Source organism: Labeo rohita, chromosome 6 (genome assembly GCF_022985175.1).
Source record: "Labeo rohita strain BAU-BD-2019 chromosome 6, IGBB_LRoh.1.0, whole genome shotgun sequence".
Classification (NCBI taxonomy): Eukaryota; Metazoa; Chordata; class Actinopteri; order Cypriniformes; family Cyprinidae; genus Labeo; species Labeo rohita.
Window position 1 is genome coordinate 3643054 of NC_066874.1, and position 27283 is coordinate 3670336.

The 27283-nt window shown below is 33.0% G+C and overlaps 1 protein-coding gene across 3 annotated transcripts in view; it reads left to right on the top strand.

Annotated features, from left to right (window-relative positions):
- Positions 1–26192, top strand: part of sema5bb (sema domain, seven thrombospondin repeats (type 1 and type 1-like), transmembrane domain (TM) and short cytoplasmic domain, (semaphorin) 5Bb) — an 83069-nt gene extending 56877 nt beyond the window's left edge. For all 3 annotated transcript variants that reach the window (XM_051113130.1, XM_051113133.1, XM_051113132.1), the window contains 14 exons: positions 2532–2667; positions 2851–3058; positions 3149–3356; positions 7615–7732; positions 11775–11959; positions 17072–17215; positions 17437–17584; positions 17682–17910; positions 19628–19846; positions 19921–20091; positions 21798–21938; positions 22060–22098; positions 22187–22395; positions 24065–26192. In XM_051113130.1, the coding sequence (XP_050969087.1) occupies positions 2532–2667; positions 2851–3058; positions 3149–3356; positions 7615–7732; positions 11775–11959; positions 17072–17215; positions 17437–17584; positions 17682–17910; positions 19628–19846; positions 19921–20091; positions 21798–21938; positions 22060–22098; positions 22187–22395; positions 24065–24226 (2317 nt within the window). In that variant the 3' untranslated portion in view covers positions 24227–26192. The remainder of the gene's footprint in view (positions 1–2531; positions 2668–2850; positions 3059–3148; positions 3357–7614; positions 7733–11774; positions 11960–17071; positions 17216–17436; positions 17585–17681; positions 17911–19627; positions 19847–19920; positions 20092–21797; positions 21939–22059; positions 22099–22186; positions 22396–24064) is intronic.
- The last annotated feature ends 1091 nt before the right edge of the window (positions 26193–27283 follow it).

Genomic DNA, 27283 nt, shown 5'->3' on the forward strand with positions numbered 1-27283 from the left:
GTGGATGCTTCATGAAGCACTGAATTATATATATATATATATATATATATATATACCAGTCAAAAGTTTAGAATTAACCTATGGTATTGTTCGGTCATTTTAGACTGGAAAAAAAAAAAATTCGAAATTTAAAAAATCGTTACTTCATTGGAATGTTACGAAACTCAATGACTTTTATGGTATGAGTCACTATGTGACCACAGAAAAAAAAAACAAATAAAAAAACATGGACTTTATTTGAAAAAGCTTAATGGTCGTAAAAAAAAAAAAAAAATAGTCACACGTGTTGTTCGCGGTCAAAAATGACTGCCATTGGAAATTAATGGGAAATACGCAAAAATATGAAAATACAGACTTTTTTTTTGTGTGTACAATCTACAAATCATTCATGATGCAGAAAAAAAGTGCACAGCAATGAAGGGGTGACACTCTAAAATATCAAAAGTGCTCCACCCAACACCGACCTCCACAGAAACCCATACATGAACTAGTGTGACTGTAACACAAAGCATGTTTTTGCAAATGTGTGAAATGAAATCAATAATTCAGCCAAAAATGCAATGAAAACGCAGACACCGAGGAAGGGGTTACACACTAAAACATCAAGAGTACAAAACAGACAAACATACTCACACAAGACTAATATACACACACAAATTAACTGGTGTGGCTGTAACACTATGGCAAAATTGAGTCAGACAACTCAAATAAGAGGTTGAAATAAGATTGATTCACCTCTGATAAAGCTTTTTATTACACTTTTGTTGAATTTTGGTGTTATGTGTCTTTCTCTCTGTTTGACTGTAGCAAAATTAATGCAAAAACTTACATTTCAAACCAGAATTTCAAACCAAAAAAATCTAAACCTTTACAAAAACCTGTCTTTGAGAATGTCTAAATATTTATCTAAATCCACAACTTAATAAAAATAAGTAATTATGTCTAAAAACAACTAGAGAATTTTATAAGCATTTTATAGAACTAAAGTATTTAGGAATCTAGTGGCTAAAGCATAGAATTGCAGATGTTTTTCTTTTTTTACTCCCACCAGATCACACCAATCTGACTTGTGTTGTGTCTATTTTAACATAAAATACTGCCATAATTGAAAAGTAATATAAAAATCTTAGAAAAAAAATCATAAATATTACATAAATATTAATGAGTATCATGAAATTCTCACAAAATACAAAATAAAAAATAAATAATATTATGGAATAAAAATATATTACATTTATTTTACTGAAAATAAAAAAAATGTACATTTCAAGTGTTCAGTAACGCAAACAACAGTGTGACTCCCAAATGAAAAACACCAGATGGTGTTTTAAATATCTTTGAACTATGTCTTTTCTGCTCACCAAGGCTGCATTTATTTGACCAAAAATACTGTAAAAACAGTAATATTGTGAAATATTATTACAATTCAGAAGAACTGTTTACTATGTGAATATATGTTAAAATATAATTTATTCCTGTGATGCAAAGCTGAATTTTCAGAAACATTTCTGCAGTCAGTGTCACGTGATCCTTCAGAAATCATTCTAATATGCTGATTTGCTGCTCAAAAAACATTTCTGATTATTATCAATGTTGAAAACAGCTGTGCTGCCCAATATTTCTGTGGAAACAGTGATACACTGCCATTTAAATATTTGGGATGAAAAAAATAATACTTTTATTTAGCAAAGTTGCATTAAAAGTGACAGTAAAGACATTATAAATGTTACAAAGGATTTCTATTTCAAATAAATGCTAAGAATCCTGAAAAAAAAAGTGTCATGGTTTCCACAAAAAATCTGAAGCAGCACAGCCGTTTTCAACATTGATAAAAATAAGAAATGTTTTTTGAGGCTGGAGTAATGATGCTAAAAATGTAGCTTTACATTACAGGAATGAATTAAAATTATATTCAAATATATACACAGTTCTGTTTAAATCTAATAAAATTTCACAATAATACTGCACTTACAGAAGCTTTGGAGAGCAAAAGACTTCTTTCGAAAACATCTGGGACCAGAATTACTTTCTTTTGGCGTCAAAAAACTACTGTCACAATGAAAAATCAGTGATGAAAAGGCATGAACACTTATTGCACATGCATTTGTAGGAGTTTCCCTTGTCAGAAGTAACATTTATAAAAGGAGGATATTAAAATAAATCATGCAAGGTGATTTAGTAAGGTTGGCGGTAGTCAATTTACTGCTATTTTCTCCATTATTCATTGTTCAAAATAGCATGTCTCAACCCTCTTTATGCTTGACATGGCTGCGATAGTTGCTAATTTGCTTGGTAGATTGCGTCGGTCATTATGGAAATGATCCGGCTCTGTCTCTGTTCTTTAATTTGCATTTCATCAGTTAATCACAAGCAGAATTTTTCACTGCTCACACTAAATTGCTCTATTCAGTAAATCTGGCTTTTAAAATCAAACCAACCCCTAACTTTTGAACACTGCTGTTTTTCTATTAAGATGTAGAGTGTGGAGCACCTCACCATCCTTCACTTCTTCCTCTCATTTCTCCTCACAGGAACAGCATTGCTGCATCAGCAGTGTGTGCGTTTAACCTCAGTGCCGTCACGCAGGCCTTTAACGGACCCTTTCGTTATCAGGAGAACCCTCGCACCAGCTGGCTTTCCACTCCCAACCCCATCCCAAATTTTCAGGTGAGGGAAATGAAGCGCTGCAGCTTCCATTTCAAAGCATTTTACTTTTACCCTGAAGCCAGCTCACAATTTTATTCAAGATGTTTGGTGCCAAATGTAGTAGTCAGTTCAATTTAGATTCACCATTTCTCTAACGTGTCATTCCTCATCGCCTGACTCTAACATCCTGTTTCTTTGTGTCAGTGCGGGACAGTGAATGATTCGGGTCCGGGCGGTAATCTAACAGAACGCAGTCTTCAAGACGCCCAGAGGCTGTTCCTCATGAGTGAAGTGGTTCAGCCCATCTCCACAGACCCTCTGGTCATGCAAGACAACATCCGTTTCTCCAGACTGGCTGTGGACATTGTTCAGGGGAGGGACACGCTCTACCACGTCATGTACATCGGCACAGGTTAGGAAGGGAAAGAGATTGACATTCACACTTTTGTCCTCAAACATTGTTCTCTGTGATTCTAAAGATTAGTTTTCTTTAATTGATTAGAGTACGGCACCATTATCAAGGCCTTGTCCACAACTAATAGCAGTCTGCATGGATGTTACTTGGAGGAGATGAATATTCTTCCAGAAAACATGCAGGAGCCGATCCTGAACCTGCAGATTCTGCACAGCGATAGGTCGCTTTTCGTGGGACTTCCCAGCAGAGTGCTGAAGATCCCACTGGAGAGATGCTCCAACTACAAAAACGAACAGTGAGTCGCACAAATGCACACGTCAACTAAGACATGCATATTAGTAGGGCTGGGTGATAATTCGATAACGATAATTATCACTAGAGGTGCTCCGATCAGGATTTTTGAGGCCGATCACAGGAAGCTGTATCTGCCGATCCGATCACCGATACCGATCTTTTTAAAGCCTCCTATTAATCATGTAGAATTATTTATAGAGATACTCCATTCAGGATTTTTATACACTTATTCAGGGCCTGATGTTTTTTTTGTTTTTGTTTTTTTTTTGAGAGAGAGAGAGGGGAGTTTTTCAATTTGAGGGGTGGAGGGCAGCTTTTTTTAGACTTTTTTTTTTTTTTTTAATTTATATATATTTATCTCACATAAATGTTTGATCATGCAGTGCATTTTTGTTTTTAGAATTGTGCAATTATTGCACAATAGCCTACACACAGCACAAGTCTGATTTCCACAAACACATTTATCCATTATTTTGATTTTGAATCCAAACATTGTTATTGAAATACTTTTTCAGCATATTTACCGCAAACAAAGTTTCTGCATCATGAACTTTAATTCTGCATTCTGAATTCAATTTGAATTCAGGTGTTTCACACTGGATCTCACAGCGCTGTTTAGTGCTCACGTGACGGAGCTGTTCACATATGGTGTCTTTTGCACGCTCAAGTTCGTTATTTCAAATGTAGGCGCGCGGCACCTGTGCTCATAACGGAAGTGATTTTTGTTTTTTTCAGGCACATCCGAGCCGCATCGAGATAATAAATGCATCTTCTTTTCTTTTTTTTTTTGGAACCTGTGTTACTTTTTTTCAGGATTCTATGATGAATGAAACGTTAAAAAGAGCAGCATTTATTTAAATGTTAGAAATCTTTTCTAACAATATACTTTACTGTTCAATAGTTTGAGGTCGGTAAACTTTTGTTCTTTCTTGTTTTGAAATAAATTAATACTTTTATTCAGCAAGGATGTGTTAAACTGAAAAAAAGTGATAGCAAGGGCTTATATTGTTATAACAGATTTATATTTTGAATAAATGCTGTTCTTTTTAGCTTTTTATTCATCAAAGAATCCTGAAAAAGTATCACAGGTTCCCAAAATATATTTGGTAGTGCTATTGCCAGCATAAATAATTGTAATAATAAATCAGTATATTAAAATAATTTCTGAAGGATCATGTGACACTTAAGACTGGAGTAATGGCTGATAAAAATTCAGATTTGGATAACAGGAATAAATTATATTTTAAAGTATATTAAAAAAAGAAACCATTATGTTATGTTGCAGTAGCATTTCACAATATTACTGTTTTTTCAGTATTTTTGATCGAATAAATGCAGCTTTGATTACCATAAGAGACTTCTTTAAAAACATTACAAGTCATACTGATCCCAAACTTTTGAAAAGCAGTGTGTGTCATCAATTTTGAAAACAGTTGTTGCTGCTTAATATTTTTTTCTGAATTGTCATACATTTTTCCAGGATTCTTTGATATATGGAACGTTTGTAACAAATGTCTGAACTATGACTTTTGATCAATTTACTGCATCCCTACTTAAAAGTATGAACTTCTTTTTTTAAAAAATCATTCTGACCCTAAACTTCTGAATGGTGCAGTTTCACAGAAATGACCTGACTGAACCAAATTTACCAGAAGTATAATAGTCTACTAATAGATTTGACCAAAAAAATGGTGCAAGTGACTTGAATGAATACAATGAATACAATAAGATTTTCAACTTGAACAGAACACCTATAAATTGTCAAACATCATTTATAATATACAATGCATGCATCGCTCCTCAAAGAAAATGACTGCGTTTACATTGCTGATGTTCGACTCAATATTTTTGTGATAACAGTCACCTGTTTTTCTCTGGATTATTTGATAAATAGAAAGTTTGTAACATTATGAATGTCTTTAATGTTACTGTTGATCAATTTAATGCATCCTTGCTGAAGAAACTAGTATTGTTTTCTTTATAAGAAAAAAATCGTACTGACCCAAAAGTGTAATTTCACAGACATTACCTTGTACCAGATTCCTGAGAAGTATAATAGCCTACTATAAAACTGAAAAAATGGCAGAGAGTGATTTCTTTGGCACTCAATGCAGCAAGATTTTCAATTCCCACATCTTGAAGAATAATTGTGTCAGACTCTTTGACAACAGACTCATGAGGTCAGAGCGTCCTAACCATGAACATGATTGAATTTCCACATTCACACAGTATCAGTACAAAACTCCTTAAGCCTTGAAATTTCCAGATTCCATTTCGCCATCGTTATCACAGTGAGTACCTGTTCACAGGTGACATCTAAATGCACAGATGCCGTTAAATTACAGCAGAGGCTGATTACGGCACACGTCCTTTCATAGTTGCTAATGCCCTTGGAGTCAAACAGGAAATGAAGCTCAAGAAGATGAAGTGAATGACCGTACTTATGAGCAGTGACACATATTATTATCTCATAAATTCTCCGCCACTGGCCGAGAGGGGGACAAATGATGAACTAGGTCATTTAAAAAAAAAAAATCGCTGCGTCGTGTTCTCCATCGCAGCTATGAATAGAACACCTATAAATTGTCGAACATCATTAAAAATATATAATGCATGCATCACTCCTCGCAGGAAGCGACTGCATTTACATTAGAGATGTAATTAGATTTCAGATTTATAAAATAAAGGCCTCCAAATGGATAAATTGGGCTTCAGAGCTGGACTTGTAAGAGCTTTGTGCATTTTGTACCATAATATGTAGTAAATTAACTTTTTTTTTTTTTGATCTGCTATATTTAAAACACACCATATAATAGGGACTGCATGTCACATCAGAATATTTTCCATCGGTTTATGTGTGCTTACAGTGTGATTCAAGGGTGTCGGTAATTACTTTAGAGGTAGAAGAGGCTCTTTATGTGAGGAATGTGATCCATTGGACTCTCTCCATGACTTCCTGCTGCAGATGTTGTTGCACAAACACTCGGAGCTACATGAGGCAGACACTTTTGATGTTAGAAGCTGTTATGGGACATGATGGAACTGTGTTTGTGAAGCCGCTCAGTGTTTAGCATGCCAATGCAATGGAACAAAGTCATTTCATTACATATTCTCCCCCACACACATGTACACACAGGTGGCAAAAGGTCAGATCTCACAAGATGTTGCAAATAGCCCTAATTATTTTAAACCAGTTCTCATCTATAGAGATTGATTGAGTTGCAAGCCTTCAGTCATGTCATTATAATTTTATATAACCTTTAATGAATGCAAATTTATTCTTTGTATGCATCTCCAGCACATTTGCAGTTTTCTAATGTTGCCAGTGTTTATTAAACGGATGTTTAGTTGTTAGTGGGGCACTGAGACACATTTATTATGTTTGATTTAGGGGTAAATGTGAGTGTATACACTATTGTTTAAAAGTTTGGGATCACCAAGGCTGTATTTATTTGATTAAAAATAAAGTAATTTCTATGAAATATTATTGCAATTTAAAAGAACTGGTTTCTATTGTATTATGTTTTAAAATGCAATTTATTCCTGTGATCAAAACTGAATTTTTAGCATCATTACTCCAGTCTTCAGTGTCACACGATCCTTCAGAAGTCATTCTAATGTGCTGACTTGTTGCTCAAGAAACATTATCAGTATTGAAAAAACACTAGTCTATATATGGTTGTATGCACATGCTTGTAATTTACTGGTAACTTACATTGTTTGCTTTTTCATCTTTTGTCCTTTTTAAGAATGACACATCATTAAAGCAATGAAACATGCTCCTGAATTAATAACACAGTCTCGCTCCACTGAACCCAAAGGACACAAGGAGAAAATGATAAGTCTGTTAGCTCTAATAAATCACAGAGGAGCTGTCAGATGTTGTTTATCTCCCAGAGCAGGATTTGAGGTTTATTGCATCTTCTCTGTAGTTACTGTAACAGATAATATCATGCTCTGATCAGATGCTTAGATTATATTTACACTTCAGCTCAATCTCTGACTTTGATCTTAATATAACAAATCTAAGTGATTTTTAGATTATAGACACAATTTGCTAAATATTCAGTGTTCAGTGTGGGAAGGACAGTATAGATTTAATGTTTATTGCACTGAGATTTATTCCTCAGTTATTAAGCCCAGTCTCTCCTGTCCTTTTCTCTCTTTTGTCATTAAGTTGTTCTCATGAGCAGACGAGACACTCTTTATGGATGTATTTATTAAGACCTTGTCATTGATGTGTGATTTTGTAATTGTAGGGAGTGTCTTGGTGCCAGGGATCCGTACTGCGGCTGGGACCGGAAACAGAAGCGCTGTACGACCATTGAGGACAGTTCCAACATGAGCCAGTGGAGCCAAGACATCACAAAGTGCCCTGTAAGACACACTTTCTGACAATATCTCATCACATAGAGAGGAAAATTCACAAATGACATTCTTCAATGTCTCAGGTGTTTCTTCTACACAGCAATGAGATTAAATGAAGAGTAAATAGAGTTTTTGATTAAGTCTCCTGTAACTTAGATTATTATCTTGAGCCAAAGACACGGTTTTGTTCTGTATTCTGTGTTATGTATGTTTATTATGTTTCTATACTAAAATATAATGTTCTATTCTATTCTATTCTATTCTATTCTATTCTATTCTGTTGTATAGTATTCTGTTCTATTCTATTCTGTTGTATACCGCTCTGTTCTATTATATTCTATGATTCTGTTGTATGCTACTCTGTTCTGTTCTGTTCTATTCTATTCTATTCTATTCTATTGTTTGGTTACATTCTATTCTGCTTTGTTATATTCTCTTCTATTCTTATTTATTTTCTATACTAATCTATCGTTTTTGTTCTGTTCTATTCTATTGTTTCATTCTTTTGTATACTGCTCTGTTCTGTTGTGTACTACTGTGTTCTGTTCTGTTGTATTCTATACTAATATATTCTATTCTATTCTAATTTCATTCTGTTGTATACTACTCTGTTCTGTTCTATTCTGTTTTGATTCTGTTGTATACTGCTCTGTTCTGTTCTATTGTATTCTATACTAATATATTCTATTCTATTCTGTTTGATTCTGTTGTATGCCACTCTGTTCTATTCTGTTCTATTGTTTGGTTACATTCTATTCTGCTTTGTTATATTCTCTTTTATTCTTATTTATTTTTTATACTAATCTATAAGTTTTGTTCTGTTCTATTCTGTTCTTTTGTATACTATTCTATTCTGTCATTTTCTTTTCTATTCTATTATGCTCTATTCTGTTTTATTCTGCTTTGTTATATTCTCTTGTATTCTGTATTTATTTTCTATACTACCTATTAATTTTATTCTATTCTATTCTATTCTATAATTTTCTTTTATATTCAATTCTATTCAATTCTGTTTTATTCTATTCTATTTTGCTTTGTTATATTCTCTTCTATTCTGTATTTATTTTCTATACTATCTGACATTTGTATTCTATTCTATTCTATTCTATTCTATTCTGTATTGTTCTGTACTATATGGTTGTATTCTGTTCTGTTCTGTTGTGTTCCACTTTGTTCTGTCCTGTTCTATTCTGTGTCTTATTTTTATGTTCTATTTTGTTCGATTCTGTTCTGTTTTATTCGGTTATATTCTGTATGCTTCTGTTCTTTTCTGTTTGTTCAATCCTGGTCTGTATTCCGTTCTATTCTGTATGATTCTATTCCATTCTATTCTGTTCTATTCTGTTCTGTTCTGTTGTGTTATATTATGTTCTATTCTGTTCTATTCTATATTCTGTTATTTTCTATATTAATCTGTCATTTTCTGTTTAGATGTAGTCGATTCTGTTCTGTTTTATTCTATTCTGTTTTGTTGTATATGTTTATGTTCTATTGTGTTCTGTTCTGTTCTATTCTATTACTTATGCTGCTGTTTTCTGTTCTTTTCTGTTTTATTTTATAAGGTTCTGTTCTGTTTTATTCTTTTCTGTTCTATACACTCCTGTTATTTTCTGTTGTGTTCTACATTTTCTTCTGTTCTGTACACTTCTATACTTTCCTGTTCTAGTCAATTCTATATTCTGTTCTATTCTATACACTTCTGTTCTGTTCTATTCTATACACTTCTCTTCCATTCTGTTCTATTCTATTGTTAATTTCTCTTTTGTTCTGTTTTCTTTTGTGTTCTATCCTGTTCTGTTCTGTTCAGTTCTGTTCTATTCTATTCTGTTCTATCTTCTGTTTTATTCTATTATGTTTTATTCTGTTCAACTCACCATTGCGCTACTCTATTCTGTTCTATTTTATGAACCTTACATTTCCACTTAAGAGCTTCTGTGGTGAAGATTTATAACAACTAATTTTCTTTCAGTACACCAAAAATCTCTTGTGATTTTTTTTTTTTTTTTTTTTTTTTTTTTTTTTTTTTGGAGCTGGTCGTGAAGAATCAAATTTCTGATGAAGAGCCTTGAAACAGAGGCTGACGGCTGACCCAGCTGATCCGAACCCTTCATCTGACAGTGTCAATTACACGCTGGTGTTCTGCACGACGGCTGGCCAATGTCACTCCTGTTCCCTCTTGACACTTCATTAGGTCCATAATTAGGCATCACAAATTTCCTATTATCTCTGATGGTTGATATCCTCTGAGGAGCAATAATAAACAAACCTCATTTTCTACAACACTGTGGAAGATTTGGCTTTGTCCCAAGTTGCATACTAATACTATATGCATTAAAAGTACATGCTATTATGCTAACAGGCTAAAAGAGTTGTTTCCACTGTGATGGCTTTAAGCTGTGACAGTGAGTAAGAGTGTTTTCCCGAAAATTTTGCAGAAGAGTTTTGTTGGCTCTGTAGTTATGGCGTAAATCAATACTAAGTTACAACATGCACAGCGTGCACTACTAAATATTTGTGATCTGCAAAATTAAACATTAAGCATATAAACAAAATATTTACGTAAGCTGCTTCTCAGAATTAATAGTGGACTGATTGGATTGCATTGGAGTTCATGTTTTTTCATGAAAGACTTTCCTTTAGCATTATATAATGATGTTGACATTTACATTTTAAGAGAAAGAACATTATGTGAATAATCTTCCGGTGGGCGTTGTGCTGCTACTGTCTCAATAAATCACCCGTCCACCACACTTTGCATATAAACTGTGAGAGCTGTTACTGTGTTATACATAGTTATGGTAACATTTTACAGTAAGGTTCTATACATTAATATTAGTATTTTATTTTTAATATTATTGTATTAAAATGGTCAATATTTTTAGAGCATATAATCATTATAATTATTTTATAAATAGATTATTTTATAATGCAGAATTTATTTAAATATGTAAACGTTAACATTAATCAAGATCATTTCTGTAAATTATTGTTTGTTGTGCTAATTAATGCAAACTTATGCAACATTATTTATTGCATTGACTTATTTTACATAGATTTATGAATAATATTTACATATTTAAATAATGACATTTTTATGTCTCATTAGGAATGCAATTTATTATTGCTGTTACATAAAATAAAATAAAAAAATGGATTGAAACATCATGAGGCTGAACTAAAATCCCCAGCTTTTCGATATTTCATCTGTACAGTTTTAAAGGCTGCATGTTTGATCAATAATTATAAACATCATATTATGCAGCTATAAATTACTTTATGGAAAGCTTACGACTTTATTGCTATGCTTTTGCTTTGTCTTAAAAATTAAGTACCAAGCTAGCTACAAACTAATAAGTAGTTACTGCCTTGTTCCCAAAGCAGAGCTGCTAATTCTTTGAACTTCCTCCTCATTGATAGGCTGAAGTTGAGGATCTGAGCCGCAGGCGCATCAGAGGAAGCTGAAGGGAGTTTTATTATATATATTCATAGAAGAGCAAACTGATAAGCGTTACATTAACAATTTTGTCATGCAGCATGGAAAAGCCCTCAGTTGACCCTTTTTGATTATGCTGTTGAAGTACAGTGAAAGTTGATGCAGGTCTTGAAATTTCTTTTGCTATTAATTTTAATAGCATTTTAGATCTGAACTATTGGATGAGTGGCATTGAGTTCTGGTCAGTTGTTACTTATCCAGACAGTAGATGTTGGTATTCACCTCAGTGGCCACGCCACACACCTGCTCCCTGAAGATTACCCATGCATGGAGATGAATTTGAGACTGTTTTTATTCTCAGGACCTGTGCAATACACAAACCAGCTTCTACTGCAAATGGGAGGAACATTGGAATCGATTTAACTGATTTAGAATGAGATCATGTATGTGGAGATTTGGATGACTGCCATTGGTCAGCTAAGCAAATAGTCCCTAATGGTTACATCTTTACATTTTTTAAAAACCATGGAGTTTATAACCAAAACAGGTAGCAAAGATCAGACCGAAGGGTCACACATTAGATGTCGCTTCTTGACAGTTTTGTGTTTATATTTGTAGGAGCGTAACCTCACCCAGGATGGTGGATTTGGTCAGTGGTCACCATGGCAGGCTTGCAACCATGATGATGGAGGTGAAGGCACCAGCACATGTCAGTGTCGCACTCGGGCCTGCGATAACCCTCGACCCCAGTGTGGAGGGATGAAGTGTGTCGGGGCGAACATAGAGGTGGCCAACTGCTCCAGGTACACCTACTCTACTAACCTGAATGCTGTGTATTTTTAACTCTGAATACACAACTCTTGCTTGTGGACGAATAAAACTTCCCGCGTCTTTGTTCTCTCCACTTTAGCCCTGATGCCTTTGAGGCTTTTAGTAGACCACAGCTATTGAAAGAGCTTACAGGTGGCGATGTATATAATTGTAGGCTTAAACCAAATATAATACCATCAGTTTTTCTCCACAAAGAGTCTAAACGGCACAGGATATCAAGTGAAATCCACACTGAGAAACTCCTTCATTGGCTGCGGCATCATGACAAGCCTCTACATCCTGTCAGGATGGCATCTAGCGTTTCTTGTCTCTGCCGTTTGTAAGCTCCTTCAGTAGCTGTGGTCTACTAAAAGCCTCAGAGTCATCAGGGCTAAAGTACAGAGAACAAAGACGCAGGTCTTTAGGAAGTTTTATTCATCACAGGCATCTTCCCATTCTTTTCTCCTCTTCTTATTGCTAGGAAAGCAGTGAAGATTTACATCATTTCTCTTGTTGCCCTTCAACTGAAAATTACAACCAAAGCCACACAATGTGGCATTGTGTCAGCATTTTATTTTACGAGTTGTTGTTCTGAGTTAAAAATAGCAACAGGTTGCGCCAGCAGCTCACAGAGTGCAACCATTTGATGTCACTGAAATAATGGCGCCCCACATAGTCCAAAATATGTATGAAACAATGTGGATTTTTTAAATATTGTAAATCTTTCATGGGTTTTCCACTACATATTTTTAAATAAGAGACATTATTTATGTTATATTAAACCATACAAGTCTTTATACTCAGGGTTCCATCTGAAGTAAACTTACCATGCTTGTTAAAATTTAAATAAGACAAAACAACATACAATAAAAGTAGTCCATACGACTTATTTGCGATATTTCGAGTCACATGATAGTTTCGTGTTAGGAACAAGCAAAGTAAAGTTTGTTTAATTTTAATTTGATTAAAAGATAGATTAAATTAATATTTTATGGCTTAATTTGATAACCAGAAATTTTTAAATATTGTAAATATATTGTAAAAATAAACTTTAATAAAAGGAAATTGTTTTTATGCATTCAAATAATTAGACATGCTTAAACAGAATTTGTAACAATAAAACAAGGTGAGAAAAAATAAAACATTTCATTGGGCCCTAAACATGTATTTTTAATAAATTGATGTTAAATTGTATAAGTTTCATAAGTTTAAATAATTACACTTGCTTTTTGATTAATAAAATGTAATTTAACCATTAAAAAAAAGAGTCCAGAAAAATTTAAATGGAAAAACAAAAATAAAACTTTTATAGGACCCTATTTATGTTACTGACAATTTTGTTCTTCGACGTAGCTTTAAATTCCCACCTGCATCCTGCATATAAACTTTCCGCATTGTGACACATGAGAACCAGGTCACTGTTCTTGACTGACTACAAACCTGGCATGAATTATCTTGATGAGCAGTATTTGTATACATGTGAACACATACAGTAGTCTTCATAACTATGTGGTCCGTTTTATTTATTTATTTTTTTATTTTTTTTTTTGAAAGAAGAATTTTATGCTCACCAAGGCTGCATTTATTTGATTAAAAATACAGTAAAATAGTAATATTGTGAAGTTTTATTACAATTTAAAATAGATGAATAAGAATAAATGTTCTATTTCTATATATTTTACTCCGGTCTTCAGTGTCACATGATCATTCTAGAATGCTAATTTGCTGCTCAAGATACATAATTATGATTAGTTCTTGTTTTTTAAATCGTCAATTTCCATAAAAATGTTCACAATTTTTTTCTTCAGGATTTCTTTATGAGTAGAAAGTTCAAAGGAACAGCAATTTTATGAAATGGAAATCTTTTGTAACATTATAAATGTCTTTACTGTCACTTTTGATCGATTTAATGCATCTGATGAATAAAAGTATTGTTCGCTTTCAAAAAACCAAAAACTTTTGAAAAGTAGTACACATGAAAGCTATTCTGAAGACTTGAAATATGCAGTAGTTCACAGGTCATATGGATATAATGGTGCATGTAATTTTTCAAGTTTGACAGCATCCTCTTATTCACTGTCAATCCACTGGGAATGAAAACTCATATGGGTTTTGTAAGAGTAAGAGGGTGAGTAAATGATTTAGTTTTTGGATGAACTAGGTCTTTACAATCTGGGACTCCCCATATCGAAGTGGCAGGTGTAAGCAGTGCGGCTAGACTGATATATGAGACCCAGAGCGAACAGCCTGAAGTCTTCAATCACAGTCAGTCAAAGTGTCAAAGCACATAAAAGTGTGACGCTTTTATTCCGTCTGATTCAGCTCTTCCGTGAGAGAAAAGCACCACCCAACGCTAACAGCTGCGGAGAGTGAGGCCTCGACTCCATCAATCCTGAACTCTGATACAGACGTGCGGCGTGTAACGCGCGGCTTTATTCATTAACTGCGAGCGGCTGACGCAGCGTTTCTGGTGGAGCAGCTCCTTCTTTGCATGTCCCATTATCCTGCAGTCACTTTCTGCCACTGAATGAATGTTCCAATTATTTCTTCACCTAGAGAGCTTGTTTAAACACACACATCACCGGGTCTGGGTGCGAGAAACTAACAGGACCCAATGTTTCAGTATAACAGCAGAAGAGCAGCTGTGGCAGGATCTTTCAGCTGCGGCAGATCTGTAATAGATGAGTAATGAGCTGCTAATACATCTTTGTCAGAAAGCTACTGTTAAGTTTAATAAAACTGATGTTACCTGTCAGGCTCTAAAGTTGTGATCGCAGTCCTGTGCAGTCATTATTGGGCCCTTAGAAGGAGTCGCTTCACTCCAGGTGACTCCAGAGGGATTGTCTTTGTGATTAAAGGGGTCATATAATGGAAGACAATGTTCTTGCTCTTTATAAATAAGTGCTCTTAACTTTGCAAACGTTGCAACAGAGCAAAGCTTGTAGTTCCCTCGTGTTTCTGCCCTACACTTCTTATTGTTTCAAAGCTGTATGACAGATTTAAAGTCAGTGGGATTTTGGACCCCATTCACTTTATTGTGTGGACAAAAACGGACAAGTAAGTATCAGTACTAAATCTATTAAAAATAATTTTGTAGTTGAAATAAAGCTGAAATAAAATATAAATATGTGACCCTGGACCATATTAAAAATAAAGTGGAAAATATAAAAACTAGTGCTGTTAAATGATTCATTGCGATTAATTGCATCCAAAATAAAAGTTTTTGTTCACATAATATATGCGTGTGTAATTATGTATATATAAATGCACACATGCATGTGCATATTTAAGGAAAATATTTTTAGATATTAAAAATAATTATATATTATATCAATTATATGTGACCGTGGACCACAAAACCGGTTTTAAGTAGCACGGGTATATTTGTAGCATTAGCCAAAAATACATTGTATGGGTCAAAATGATCCACTTTTCTTTTATGCCAAAAATCATATTGAGTAAAGATCATGTTCCATGAAGATATTTCCTACTGTAAATATATCAAAACTTTCAAAACGATTTTCTCAATGTCTTGTTTTTTGTTTTGTTTTTGCATCCTTCAGATTCCACATTTTCAAATAGTTATGTCTCAATTTAAAAAAAATGTTCCCTTATGACTGTGGTTTGGGGTCCTGGGTCACATATGAATTTAAATATGTACATTAGGGCTGCATAATCAATCTAATTCATAAGCGTGATTACAATTACAGATGCCACAATGATGTCATCGTTCAAAGGAACAATTACGAAAACAAACAAAAAATAAATAAATAAATATTCCACTTACATTATTCTGCTTTCTTAAGATGTGTGGGTGTGAGACAGAGTGTGTGTATTTTTCCCTACAGGTTTTCTTAAGTTTTTTTTCCCTCATTCCGCAAAACATTCAGCGTAAATTGTGATAATAGTAATTAATAATCACAATTACAATTTCAAGGGTATAATCGACAGTTTGCCCTAATATATATGTAAAGTCTTTAAATTACTAAAACTGAAATAAAAGTAAATTCAAGCTGTATATTAAAAAGTAAATAAATAAACGTCAAAAGCACATGAAGTTTTAAATATAAAAATATTATAAATTATAAATATAAAAATATAAAAATCAAATAATTTAAAATATTAAAATAAATACTATAATAGTATAGAAAAAATATAAAAATACATTGAAAAGTATGTACAAAAAAAAAAAAAATAAAATATATATATATATATATATATATATATATATATATTATTTTTATTTTTATTTTTTTTAATTTTTTTTTAAATACGTTTTTACAGAAGAAAGAAGTCAAGCGTCACTTACATCTTCCACGATAGTTGATTGATATGACCGTTTTACCTCGGATCAGCTGTAACAGTCTGACCTCCATTGTTTCAATGCCGGAGCAGGGATGTAAGTTAGACAGGAATATCTCAGATTGAGCGATTGAGGTGTTGTGTTGCTGGATGTAATAATGAACATAGTGGTCGTCATTTACTCCCGACATCTGAGCCGCTGAAGATGCAGTGGATTATGTTTGTTTGTGAAGGGAATGTGCCTCCCGATCTACATAAATGTGTCTATGTTCACGCAAATCATTCGTGATCCAGCTTCATCGGGTTTTTTTTATGAATTTCTGCAGTCACCTTTCCTAATAACAACTTCTTTTTATAACGCTTAGCGTTCAAATATTTCAACTCAGATTAATGTTTTATGTCTAATTATTTACTTTTGTGGCCAAAAGCCGTGTAATAAGCGGGATAATGTACATCCAGTCGGTTGCTATCGCAAAATAAAGCCCTTCAGTCTTATACAACAGCTGCGGATAAGCCTGTCGGGCTTTATTCTGCGATAGCAACCGGCTGGATGTACATCATCCCTTACTTATATCACAGCCCTGATCACATTATCACATGACTACCCACATTTACATATCTGCACCTATACAGTATGTAGCAGCTGCAGAGATGATGATATTATGAACTAAGTTACATTGATTCACAGAGGCTAGCCATTCATAAGTGAGGTCATTTACATATAGATGTCTTATAAGTCTATTTTATTTAGAAGGATAGAGAACAAGTAGAAAATGGTAATTTTTCTCCTTCTGTTTGTTCAGGAATGGAGGGTGGACTCCCTGGTCATCCTGGGCCGAGTGCAGCACCAGTTGTGGCATTGGATTTGAAGTCCGTCAGCGATCCTGCAACAACCCAGCACCCCGACACGGGGGACGCATATGTGTGGGTCAGGCGCGAGAGGAGAGGTGAGACGAGAGGAAAAATGGACTACAGGCTGTGCTTTTTAAAGTGAATCAGAAAGGTCAAGTGTTCAGGAATTGGTTAGACTACACTGGCTTTACGTTATGGTTTTGATTCAGTAAAAAGAACCAGTACTTAAGAGTCTTTTGTTTGATTGTCTTACTAGATTGAACTGAATCGTAAGTGTGTTTGCTTGAGCTGACTGTTTCATTTGTGTGTGATTCAGACTGTGTAACGAAAAGAATCTGTGTCCTGTTCCCGTGTCCTGGGTCTCCTGGAGCGCTTGGTCCAAATGTAGTGTTGCCTGCGGTGGTGGAGTCCAGTCCCGCGTTCGAACCTGCGAGAATGGCAACACATGTCCTGGTTGCCCTCTGGTAAGGTTTTAAACGGGTCATGTAAAATAAAAAAAAAACAACAACAAAAACTTAATGTTGGAAAAGACTTGAAAATTATGTGTGTTAATGTATCCAGGAGTATAAGGCGTGTAATTTGGACGCGTGTGCCGAGGTGAGGCGGACCACACCGTGGACACCCTGGTACCCTGTTAATGTGACTCAGATGGGGGCGAGACAGGAGCAGCGGGTCAGGTACACCTGCAGGGCTCTGCTCGCCGACCCTCACGACCTTCAGCTCGGCAAACGCAAGATAGAGACTCGCCTCTGTCCCACCAGTGATGGAGCTGCTGCTTGCGAGACTGACGGTACACACACACAGCCTCAGATATATACTCAAATATGCAGATATTTGATAAAAATTCCAATTAAAATGCAATTTTAGAAACACCTCTATGTTTGCTATGCTTGTTTGTAGGTGCAGTTTGGCCCCAAATTTTGTAATGATAATAATTTATTTTATTTAGTAATAATAAAAGTATTATTATTATTAATAAATAAAACATTAAACAAAATAATAAATATTACTATGATTAATATTACTGTTGTTTTGTTATTTAGTAATAATAATACTTTTTATTATCATTATTGTTAAATAAAAATACTAAACAAAATATACTGTTATTTTTATGTTTAGTAGTAGTAATAATAACAATTATAATTATTTACTAAAATATAAAACTAAAAATTAATAATTAATATTAATTATTGTTGTTGTTATTATTAGTAGCAGTAGCAGTAGTAGTACTGTATTAATATTACTATTTTTATTTAGCATTAATAAAATTAATGTTGTTAAAAATATTAAACAAAATAGGAAATATTACTATTGTGACATTTTACTGTAAAATTAAAAAATGAATATTTAAGAAAAAATAATATAATGAATTAATTAGAGTAGAATATAATAATTAAATAGAACTACAATACTAATATTTATGGCTGCTTTACGTTCTTGATTGTCAAGCATTCAAACTAAGATCAGATGCAGAAATTATTATTAGTAGTAGTAGAAGTAGTATATTAATATTACTATTTTTATTTAGCATTAATAATATTATTAATGTTGTTAAAATATTAAACAAAATAGGAAATGTTATTATTGTGATATTTTCCTGTAAAATAAAAAAATGAATATTAAAGGGGTCATAATAATTAATTGCATAGATTAGAATAATAGAATTAAATCGAATTACACTACTAAAATTTATGGCTGGTTTGATTTTCAAGTGTTCAAACTCAGATCAGATGCAGAGATTATTAGTAGTAGTAGTAGTACTATATTAATATTATTATTTATATTTAGCATTACTAATATTAATAATGTTGTTGTAAATAAAAATATTAAGCAAAATAGAAAATATTATTATTGTGATATTTTCCTGTAAAAAAAAAAAAAAAAGAATATTTAAAAAAAATAATAAAATAATTAATTACATAGTGTAAAATAATAGAATTAAATAGAATTACAATACTAATATTTATGGCTGGGTAAAGTTTTTAATTTTCAAGCATTTAAACTCAGATCAGATGCAAAGATTAGTAGTAGTAGCAGTAGTACTATATTAATATCACTATTTTTATTTAGCATTAATAATAATAATAATAATAATAATAATAATAATAATGTTGTTGTTAAATAAAAAAAAATATATTTTTTTTTTTCCTGTATATTATATTAATATTTAAGAAAAATAATAAAATAATGAATTACACAGAGTAGAATAATAGAATTAAATAGAATTACAATACTTATGTTTATGGCCTGGTTTAAAACAAATATTCAAACTAAGATCAGATGTAGAGGTGGAGTAGGTTTGGAGCAACATTTACAAAATATTAATAAAATCACTGTATCATAAGACGCTCATGTGTAAATAAACACAGTGCCGTCCTTCATATAAAAACACACTGTGCACATATTTATATAATTAAATCACAGCCTTGATAATTGCACTGATCCATATTGCAATTCCGATGAAAATTGTGCAGCTCTACTATATGTGCAATTTTATATTTGTATAGGTCTAGTTGAGGACTTGTTGAGGCTGGGTCGACCTGTGACACGAGTGCAAGGAGCCGCCTGGTCTTCATGGGAAACGTGGTCTACGTGTTCCAAAGAGTGTTCCAAAGGCTTCCGCACACGCAAGCGCTCCTGCGCCACACCAGATGGCAAGAGCACGCCGTTCGCCTGCAGCGGAGCGCCGGTCGAGTATCAGGACTGCAACATTCAGCCGTGCCCAGGTCTGAGAGAGACTTGTATCCTCTTAATAATGTCCTGTTAATGGAGCAGTGTAATAAAAGGTGTTTTTTTTTAGTGAAGGGGGCGTGGTCATGCTGGTCTTCCTGGTCTCAGTGTTCTACTTCCTGTGGCGGCGGTCATTACCAGCGCTCCCGTACCTGCTCTAACCCTTCCCCTGCTCATTCTGGAGACATCTGCATCGGCCTGCACACAGAGGAAGCGCTCTGTAACACACACGAGTGTGAAGGTGAGAAAATCACATAATTGTTCACATATCACAGCAATGCTTGAGAAAGAAACAAATGTAGCATATTTCATTTTTTATTTTTATATTTTTACTACTGAAAAAAACTAATATGCATCTTAAACAATAGCTACACTTATTTTCCACAAGCCTTAACACATAAGCTGTGTTTGATTCAATAAATAGATCCAGCTTGTAAGAGTCATTTGATCAGGAATCGGTTGAACTATAGTGTTTGTGTTGTCTGTGTTTGATTCACTAAATAACTGGTTAGTACAGTATGAGACATTCGTTTTGGAATTGGATGAACTACACCAGTTGTACTGCATGTATTTGATTCATTAAAAAGAACTGATTCATAAGAATCTTTAACTCAGGAATCGGTTGAAACAATGCCAGTTGCACTGTATTTGATTCGCTAAGAAAAAACAGCTCATAAGAGTCATTTGTTCTTGAATCGAATTAACTTTACCAGTTGTGTTGTATATGTTTGATTCACTAAATAACTGGTTCTTAAGAGTCATTCATTCTGGAATTGGTTGAACTACACCAGTTGTACTGCATGTATTTGATTCATTAAAAATAACTGGTTCATAAGAATCTTTAACTCAGGAATTGGTTAATACATACCAGATGTACTGTATTTGTTTGATTCACTAAGATGAACAGGCTCATAAGAGTCATTTGTTCTCAAATTGAATGAACTGTACCAGTTGTATTGTATGTGTTTGATTCACTAAATAACTGGTTTGTGAGCGTCATTCTTTCTGAAATTGGTTGAACTACATCAGTTGTACTGCATGTATTTGATTCATTCAAAAGAACTGGTTCATAAGAGTCTTTAACTCAGAAATCGGTTCAGTCATAGCAGTCGTACTGTATTTGTTTGATTCACTAAGAAGAACAGGCTCATCAGAGTCATTTGTTCTTGAATCGAATGAACCGTACCAGTTTTGTTGTATATGTTTGATTCACTAAATAACTGGTTCATAAGAGTCATTCATTCTGGAACTGGTTGAACTACACCAGTTGTACTGCATGTATTTGATTCATTAAAAATAACTGGTCTTTAACTCAGGAATAAGATCAGCTATACCAGTACTGTATTTGTTTGATTCATTAAAAAGAACCGGCTCATAAGAGTCATTTGGTCAGGAATTGGTTGGTCTGAGCTAGTTGTACTCTATTTGTTTGATTCACTTAAACAAACTGATTCATAGGAGTCATTTGTTCAGGAGTTGGTTAGACTGTACTGGTTTTACTGTATGTGTTTGATTCACTTAAAAGAACCAGTTCATACAAGTAATTTGTTCAGTAATCAGTCTAAACTGGTTGCTTTGAATGTTTTTAATTCACTTAATGGAACTAGAAGAGTCCATTTTTTCAGTAAACAATTGGACTAAACTGCCTGTGCTTAATGTTTTGAATTCACTTTTATGAGTCATTTGTTTGAGAGACTAACCACACTGGTTGCTCTTTTGATTTACTATGAACAAAAAGAGCTCTGAAGAATCACTTATTAGAGAATCACAGTGCACTGTATGTTTTTGATTCACTAAAAAGAATCGATTCATTTTTTTGTGAATCAGTTGGACTACATTGGAGCAGAAATCGTCCACTTCCACATGAAATAATCTGCATGACTGCATGATGACTAATGGTAGCACAATTGTGAACTCTGTTCGGTTTCTCTTTCTCACCTGTGTCAGGTGGATGGGGGGCGTGGTCAGAGTGGGCGGAGTGTAATGAGGAGGGGCTGCAGCTCCGGACTCGTACGTGTGAAACGAGCTCCGCCTCTTGCCAAGGAAACTCCACAGATCAGAGACAGTGTCGACCCAATGAGAGCGCAGGTTAGTTTATTTCTCTCTTCCTTAGTTTCTATTCTGGCATCTCAGATTCAAATATTTGAATTTATATTTTATTTATATTTTTTTTACATACATTTTTACATCTTCATTTTCTTAATTCTAGTGCTGTCAAAGGGACAGAAGAGGAGCACAAACTGTGGAGGTAAATCTGACTTACATCATCCAGCATTCAGGTTTTGATGTGTCTGATGTTCCCAGTGTAACATTTCTTTCTTTTTTGTCTACTGCAGGGTTTTCTCTGTTCCATTTGGTGCTGACTGGAGCGTGCTGTTTTCTGGGAGCCGTTTTGTTGTCCGTCCTGGTTTACGTGTACTGTCAGAGACTCCGCAAACCCCCTCAAGAATCTGCAGTTATCCATCCCAGCACCCCCAACCACCTACACTATAAAGAGAACAGCTGTGCGCCCAAGAACGACTTATACACACCCATGGAGTTCAAGGTATCCCATCATGCTACAGTGTTCTCTCTGTATAACTCTACAGAAATATTACATTATATTATATTATATTATATTATATTAAATTATATTATATTATAAATAATATAAATAATAATACAAATAATGTTTCAATAAAAATTGTATTATTATTATTGTTATATTTTATATAATATTTTTGTTATATTTTATTATTAATACAGAGAATACCAATGCTCCCTAATGTTGGATTTAAAAAATGTAATTATATTTATTTCATTTGTTATTATACAAATTATATATTAAATTATTATATTTGTTTTTATATTATATTATAATTATCATAATAAAATATTATTATATTTTTTATATTTTTAAATAATAATTGTCATATTTTATATTATAGTGTATTATTTTTATTGAATAATAATAATAATAATACAAATAATTCTTATTATCATTATTGTTAAATAAAACATACTAATTATTACATTTATAAGTAATTTTAATAATTATAATAATTATAAATATTTATTAATTATTAATAATCATTACGAATAATCATAATTCATGATTAATTTTGTAATAACAATTATTAAAAATATTATATTATTATACTAATTTGTCACAATAATTATATATAATAATATAATAATTTTAATAATTATAACAATAAATATATAATAATTATCATATTTGTATATTATAGTGTATTGTTAATACTACTACTACTACTAATAAAAAAAAATATTTTTAGTAATTTGAATAATTATTAATTAATATAATAATTATATAATATATACAACAATAATAATATAAAAAAATAGTTTTTTAGTAATTTGAATAAGTATTTTTATTGTTATATAATTAATTGTATAATAATTATAATAATACATTTTAATGATTATAATAATATTTATAAAAAATATTATATTATAATTTATTTTTTCACAATAAAACATATTATATTTTTAAATAATCATCATCATATATTATTATTATATTATAGTTATTATTATATTATAGTGTGTTGTTTTATATTAACAATGCTACTACTAGTACTACTACTAATATTACAAAGAATGTATGGGTATTTTAATAATGATTAATGTATAATTAGTGATTTAAAAAGTATATAATAATTAATAATAATATAAAAATTACAGTTATTTTAGTAATTTTATTACTTTTTAATTTTAACTATATAATTAATTCTATAATAACTATATAATAATTTTTAATAATAATAACACAATTAGACAAAAAATAGTAATAATAATCATTAAAATATTATATTATTATATTAGAATTATTTTATTACAATAATATTTGTTATATTTTAAAATAATCATATTTTTATATTATAGTATATTATTATTATTATTCATTTACTTTTGTTTGCTGAATAATTCTGGTCTTGTGTCAGGTTCACTTGACATCTGATGCAAAATTAGGATCTGATGGAGTTGAGAATCACGACTCTCTCTAATCTGTCTCAAAGGAAACAGCTCTTGTTCCTTCAATCCGTCTTTTCTATCGTTGTTCATTTTCCAGTTCCCTCTTTTCCCTCAGAGCGTTGACATCACAGGACCGCTGCAGCATGATGCAAAACACACTGTGGCCTTTGAAATATTGAAGAGACTTTCGACATCTCGTGTGCTCACTTTTTGTGCTTTCTCCCTGTTCCCCGCAGACTCTGAATAAGAACAACTTGCTTCCACCAGATGAAAGCTGCAACTTCTTCCCATCAGCTTTACCGCAGACCAACGTCTACGCCACCACGTATTACCCGTCTCCTCTGGGCAAATATGACTACCCTTCCATGGATTCACCATGCAGCTACATGCACAGCTGATGCACAGACACACCTCTCCTGCTTTCTTAAGGGTGTGTGACCGCAGTTACGCACCGTCATCCGTCCATGCAGGTGCATTGGAGAATGCATGGATCCACAGGAAGCTAAGTGCATAATCTGCATCTCAGAAGATGCAGGAAAATGCAAAGGGGTGATGTTCGGATAAGACGGGCCCATGTAGTTTTCTTGTAGCATTTCTTTCCTAAATGTCATCTCAAAACTGGAAGTCACGGGTTCAGCTGATCACATGTCGTCGTAATAACTACAGACTGACACTCACAAAGCATGCACACTTATTACAGTGCAAAGGAGAAAAGAGGATTCTGGGATTAAGCTCAAAACTGAATTGTGACGTACTACTTTATGTGCTGGCGTCTTTGTGTTGTTTTTCATAACCGAAAAAACTGCAACGCAGAACTCGTTTTGAGTCAATAAAGCATGAAGGCTTCCAGACAGCTGTGACGTCTCACAATAAGCCTGAACATCTGTTTCCCTTATTTCTTCCTGGTTTACGTCCTTTTCTGCTCCAGAACTTCAAGAACTAGAAGAGATACATGGAATCAGGATTACTGGTAATGCGACTGATTAACATCAGTGAAGTATGGATGAACTCATAAAAGACTTCATCTTCAGTGTCCAATAAAAGACCTGAGGCTCTTACACATTTGGATACGGATGTGACACTTTTTAAAGGGAAAGTTCACCCAAATATGACAGTTCTGCCATCATTTACTCACCCTTATGTCATTACATACATTTGTGTCAAAACATCACAGGTGAATATAGTAAAAATTAACTAGATATCACTGTATTTTCCCAATTGTTAAGAAAATTTTGTATTACAAGTTTTCTGAAATGTTATGTTTAAATATGCAAATGAGGCATTATCTTATTAAATATGCACTAATTTGCATATATGTAAACAACAGAAGCCAGGTTCAAAATTCTTGTTTTATTTTGTTAAACTATTAGCGTTAACAGCTTTTATAGAGGAGATTTTGAAGATCTCTTATCACTCCATAAATCTTAAAGTACTTGGAACAAAAATGAAAAATCACCATGTTTTTAGGAGGAAGATGTTGAATAAATCAAATCAGTTTGATGTATGAACAAACCCCTCTGTACAAACCTTTAGAATACAGATAGAAATAAGAATGAGAAAACTGACTGAAATTTAATTTGCTTGCTAAGATCTTTTAAAAATCTAATTCACATATTCAAAGTTGGTGCATTGAGATTCACACATTCTGTTAAACTCTTTATCTGACCATGGAAGTCATGAAATGATGTGAGGATGAGTAAATAATGACAAAATGTATACATTTTGATCAATTAATTGTTCAAAAAGAATTGTGACTGAACAATGGCAGTGTGAAATAACTCGGTGTGAGTGTTATTGAATTTAAAGGGATGTACGTTTGTAAGTACGTGTGTATATTTGTAGCTGACATTATATATTTATACACAAATGATGATTTTTTTTTTTTTTGATGGAATCAGGTTTTTTTTTTTCCCACAGTGAACATAAGAACGAGTACACTAAGAGTGCTCAGATTTTCGCTTATTTCTTACACATGACCATTTTTTTTCTGTCTGCCATTGTGTGTACAGTATGTTTAATGAAAATATGTTTTATGAAATATTTTATGTTAATTCTTTCCAATGAGCCCATATGAACTTCAATGCAAGATGCAAACAGTCTGGTTGGATGTTGAATACGATATTAGAGCAGAAGCGGCTGCTGTCGTTTGTGCTGGAGCTGGACGCTTGCTGATGACGCTTTTTTTACGCTGATGTTGCATGGATGCTGCATTATCTGAATGCAGACGATTCTCTATGCAATAAAAAAAAAAAGAAAAGAAAATGATTTTTCCAACACATGATCACTGCCTTTATACACTGTGAACTTTTTGCTATGTTTTTATATGTTGTACATTGTAAAAATAAATAAATATCCAGCTGGGTGTCAAAACACCACAATTTACATTCTTCTGTCATGAATTTATGTCTGAATTTATTTGATCTATCTATCTGTCTATCTATCGTTCTGTCGATCGTTCTATCTGTCGTTCTATCTATCTGTCTATCTCTATCATCTGTCGATCGTTTTATCTATCACTCTATATATTTGTCTCTATCTATCTATCGTTCTATCATTCTGTTGATTGTTTTCTGTCATTCTATATATTTGTCTTTATCGTTCTATCAATCATTCTATTGTTCTATCATTTTATCTATCGTTCCATATATATTTGTCTCTATCTGTCTATCATTCAATCATTGTGATAGTATTCAATCATTTTATATATCTATCATTCTGTCATTCTATCATTTTATCTATCGTTCTATATATTTGTTTATCAATTCATTTATGGTACATTCTTTATCTATCTATCTATCTGTCTATCTGTCTGTCTATCTATCTTCTGACTGTGGTATCATAATTCTATCATTTATCATTTTATCTATCGTTCTATATATTTGTCTCTATCATATGTTGATCATTTTATCTATCACTCTATATATTTGTCTATCTATCATTCTATCATTCCGTTGATCGTTCTGTCGTTCTATACATTTGTCTCTATCATTTTATATATCTATCATTCTGTCGATCTATCATTTTATCTATCGTTCTATAGATTTGTCTCTATCAATTCATTTATTGTACATTCCTTATCTATCTATCTATCTATCAATCATCTTTTGACTGTAGTATTGTTATGAATAGCCTTTTCTTTCTAGTATTATCATGCTGATATGTGCGGTTGTGTGCTGAGTGTGAAGGATTGTCCAGCGTAGTGAAAGGTTAATAACTGCAGTCGTTAGCGGTACTGTAGAGTTGATTACAGAGCGGCTGTGTTCTCTTGTGTACGTCGTGTCCTCTAGCTCGGCCTGCAGATGAGTATTTAAAGTCTTCCCTTCCATCCACGTGATAAATGATGTTTGCGGTTCTAACAGTGGGTAAGTAATATGGGTTTTTAATGAGCTGTTTGCTGTTTAGAGGTTTTTCTTTCTAATGGGAGGAAACTAACCATTACCCAGCAGCTGGAGAGA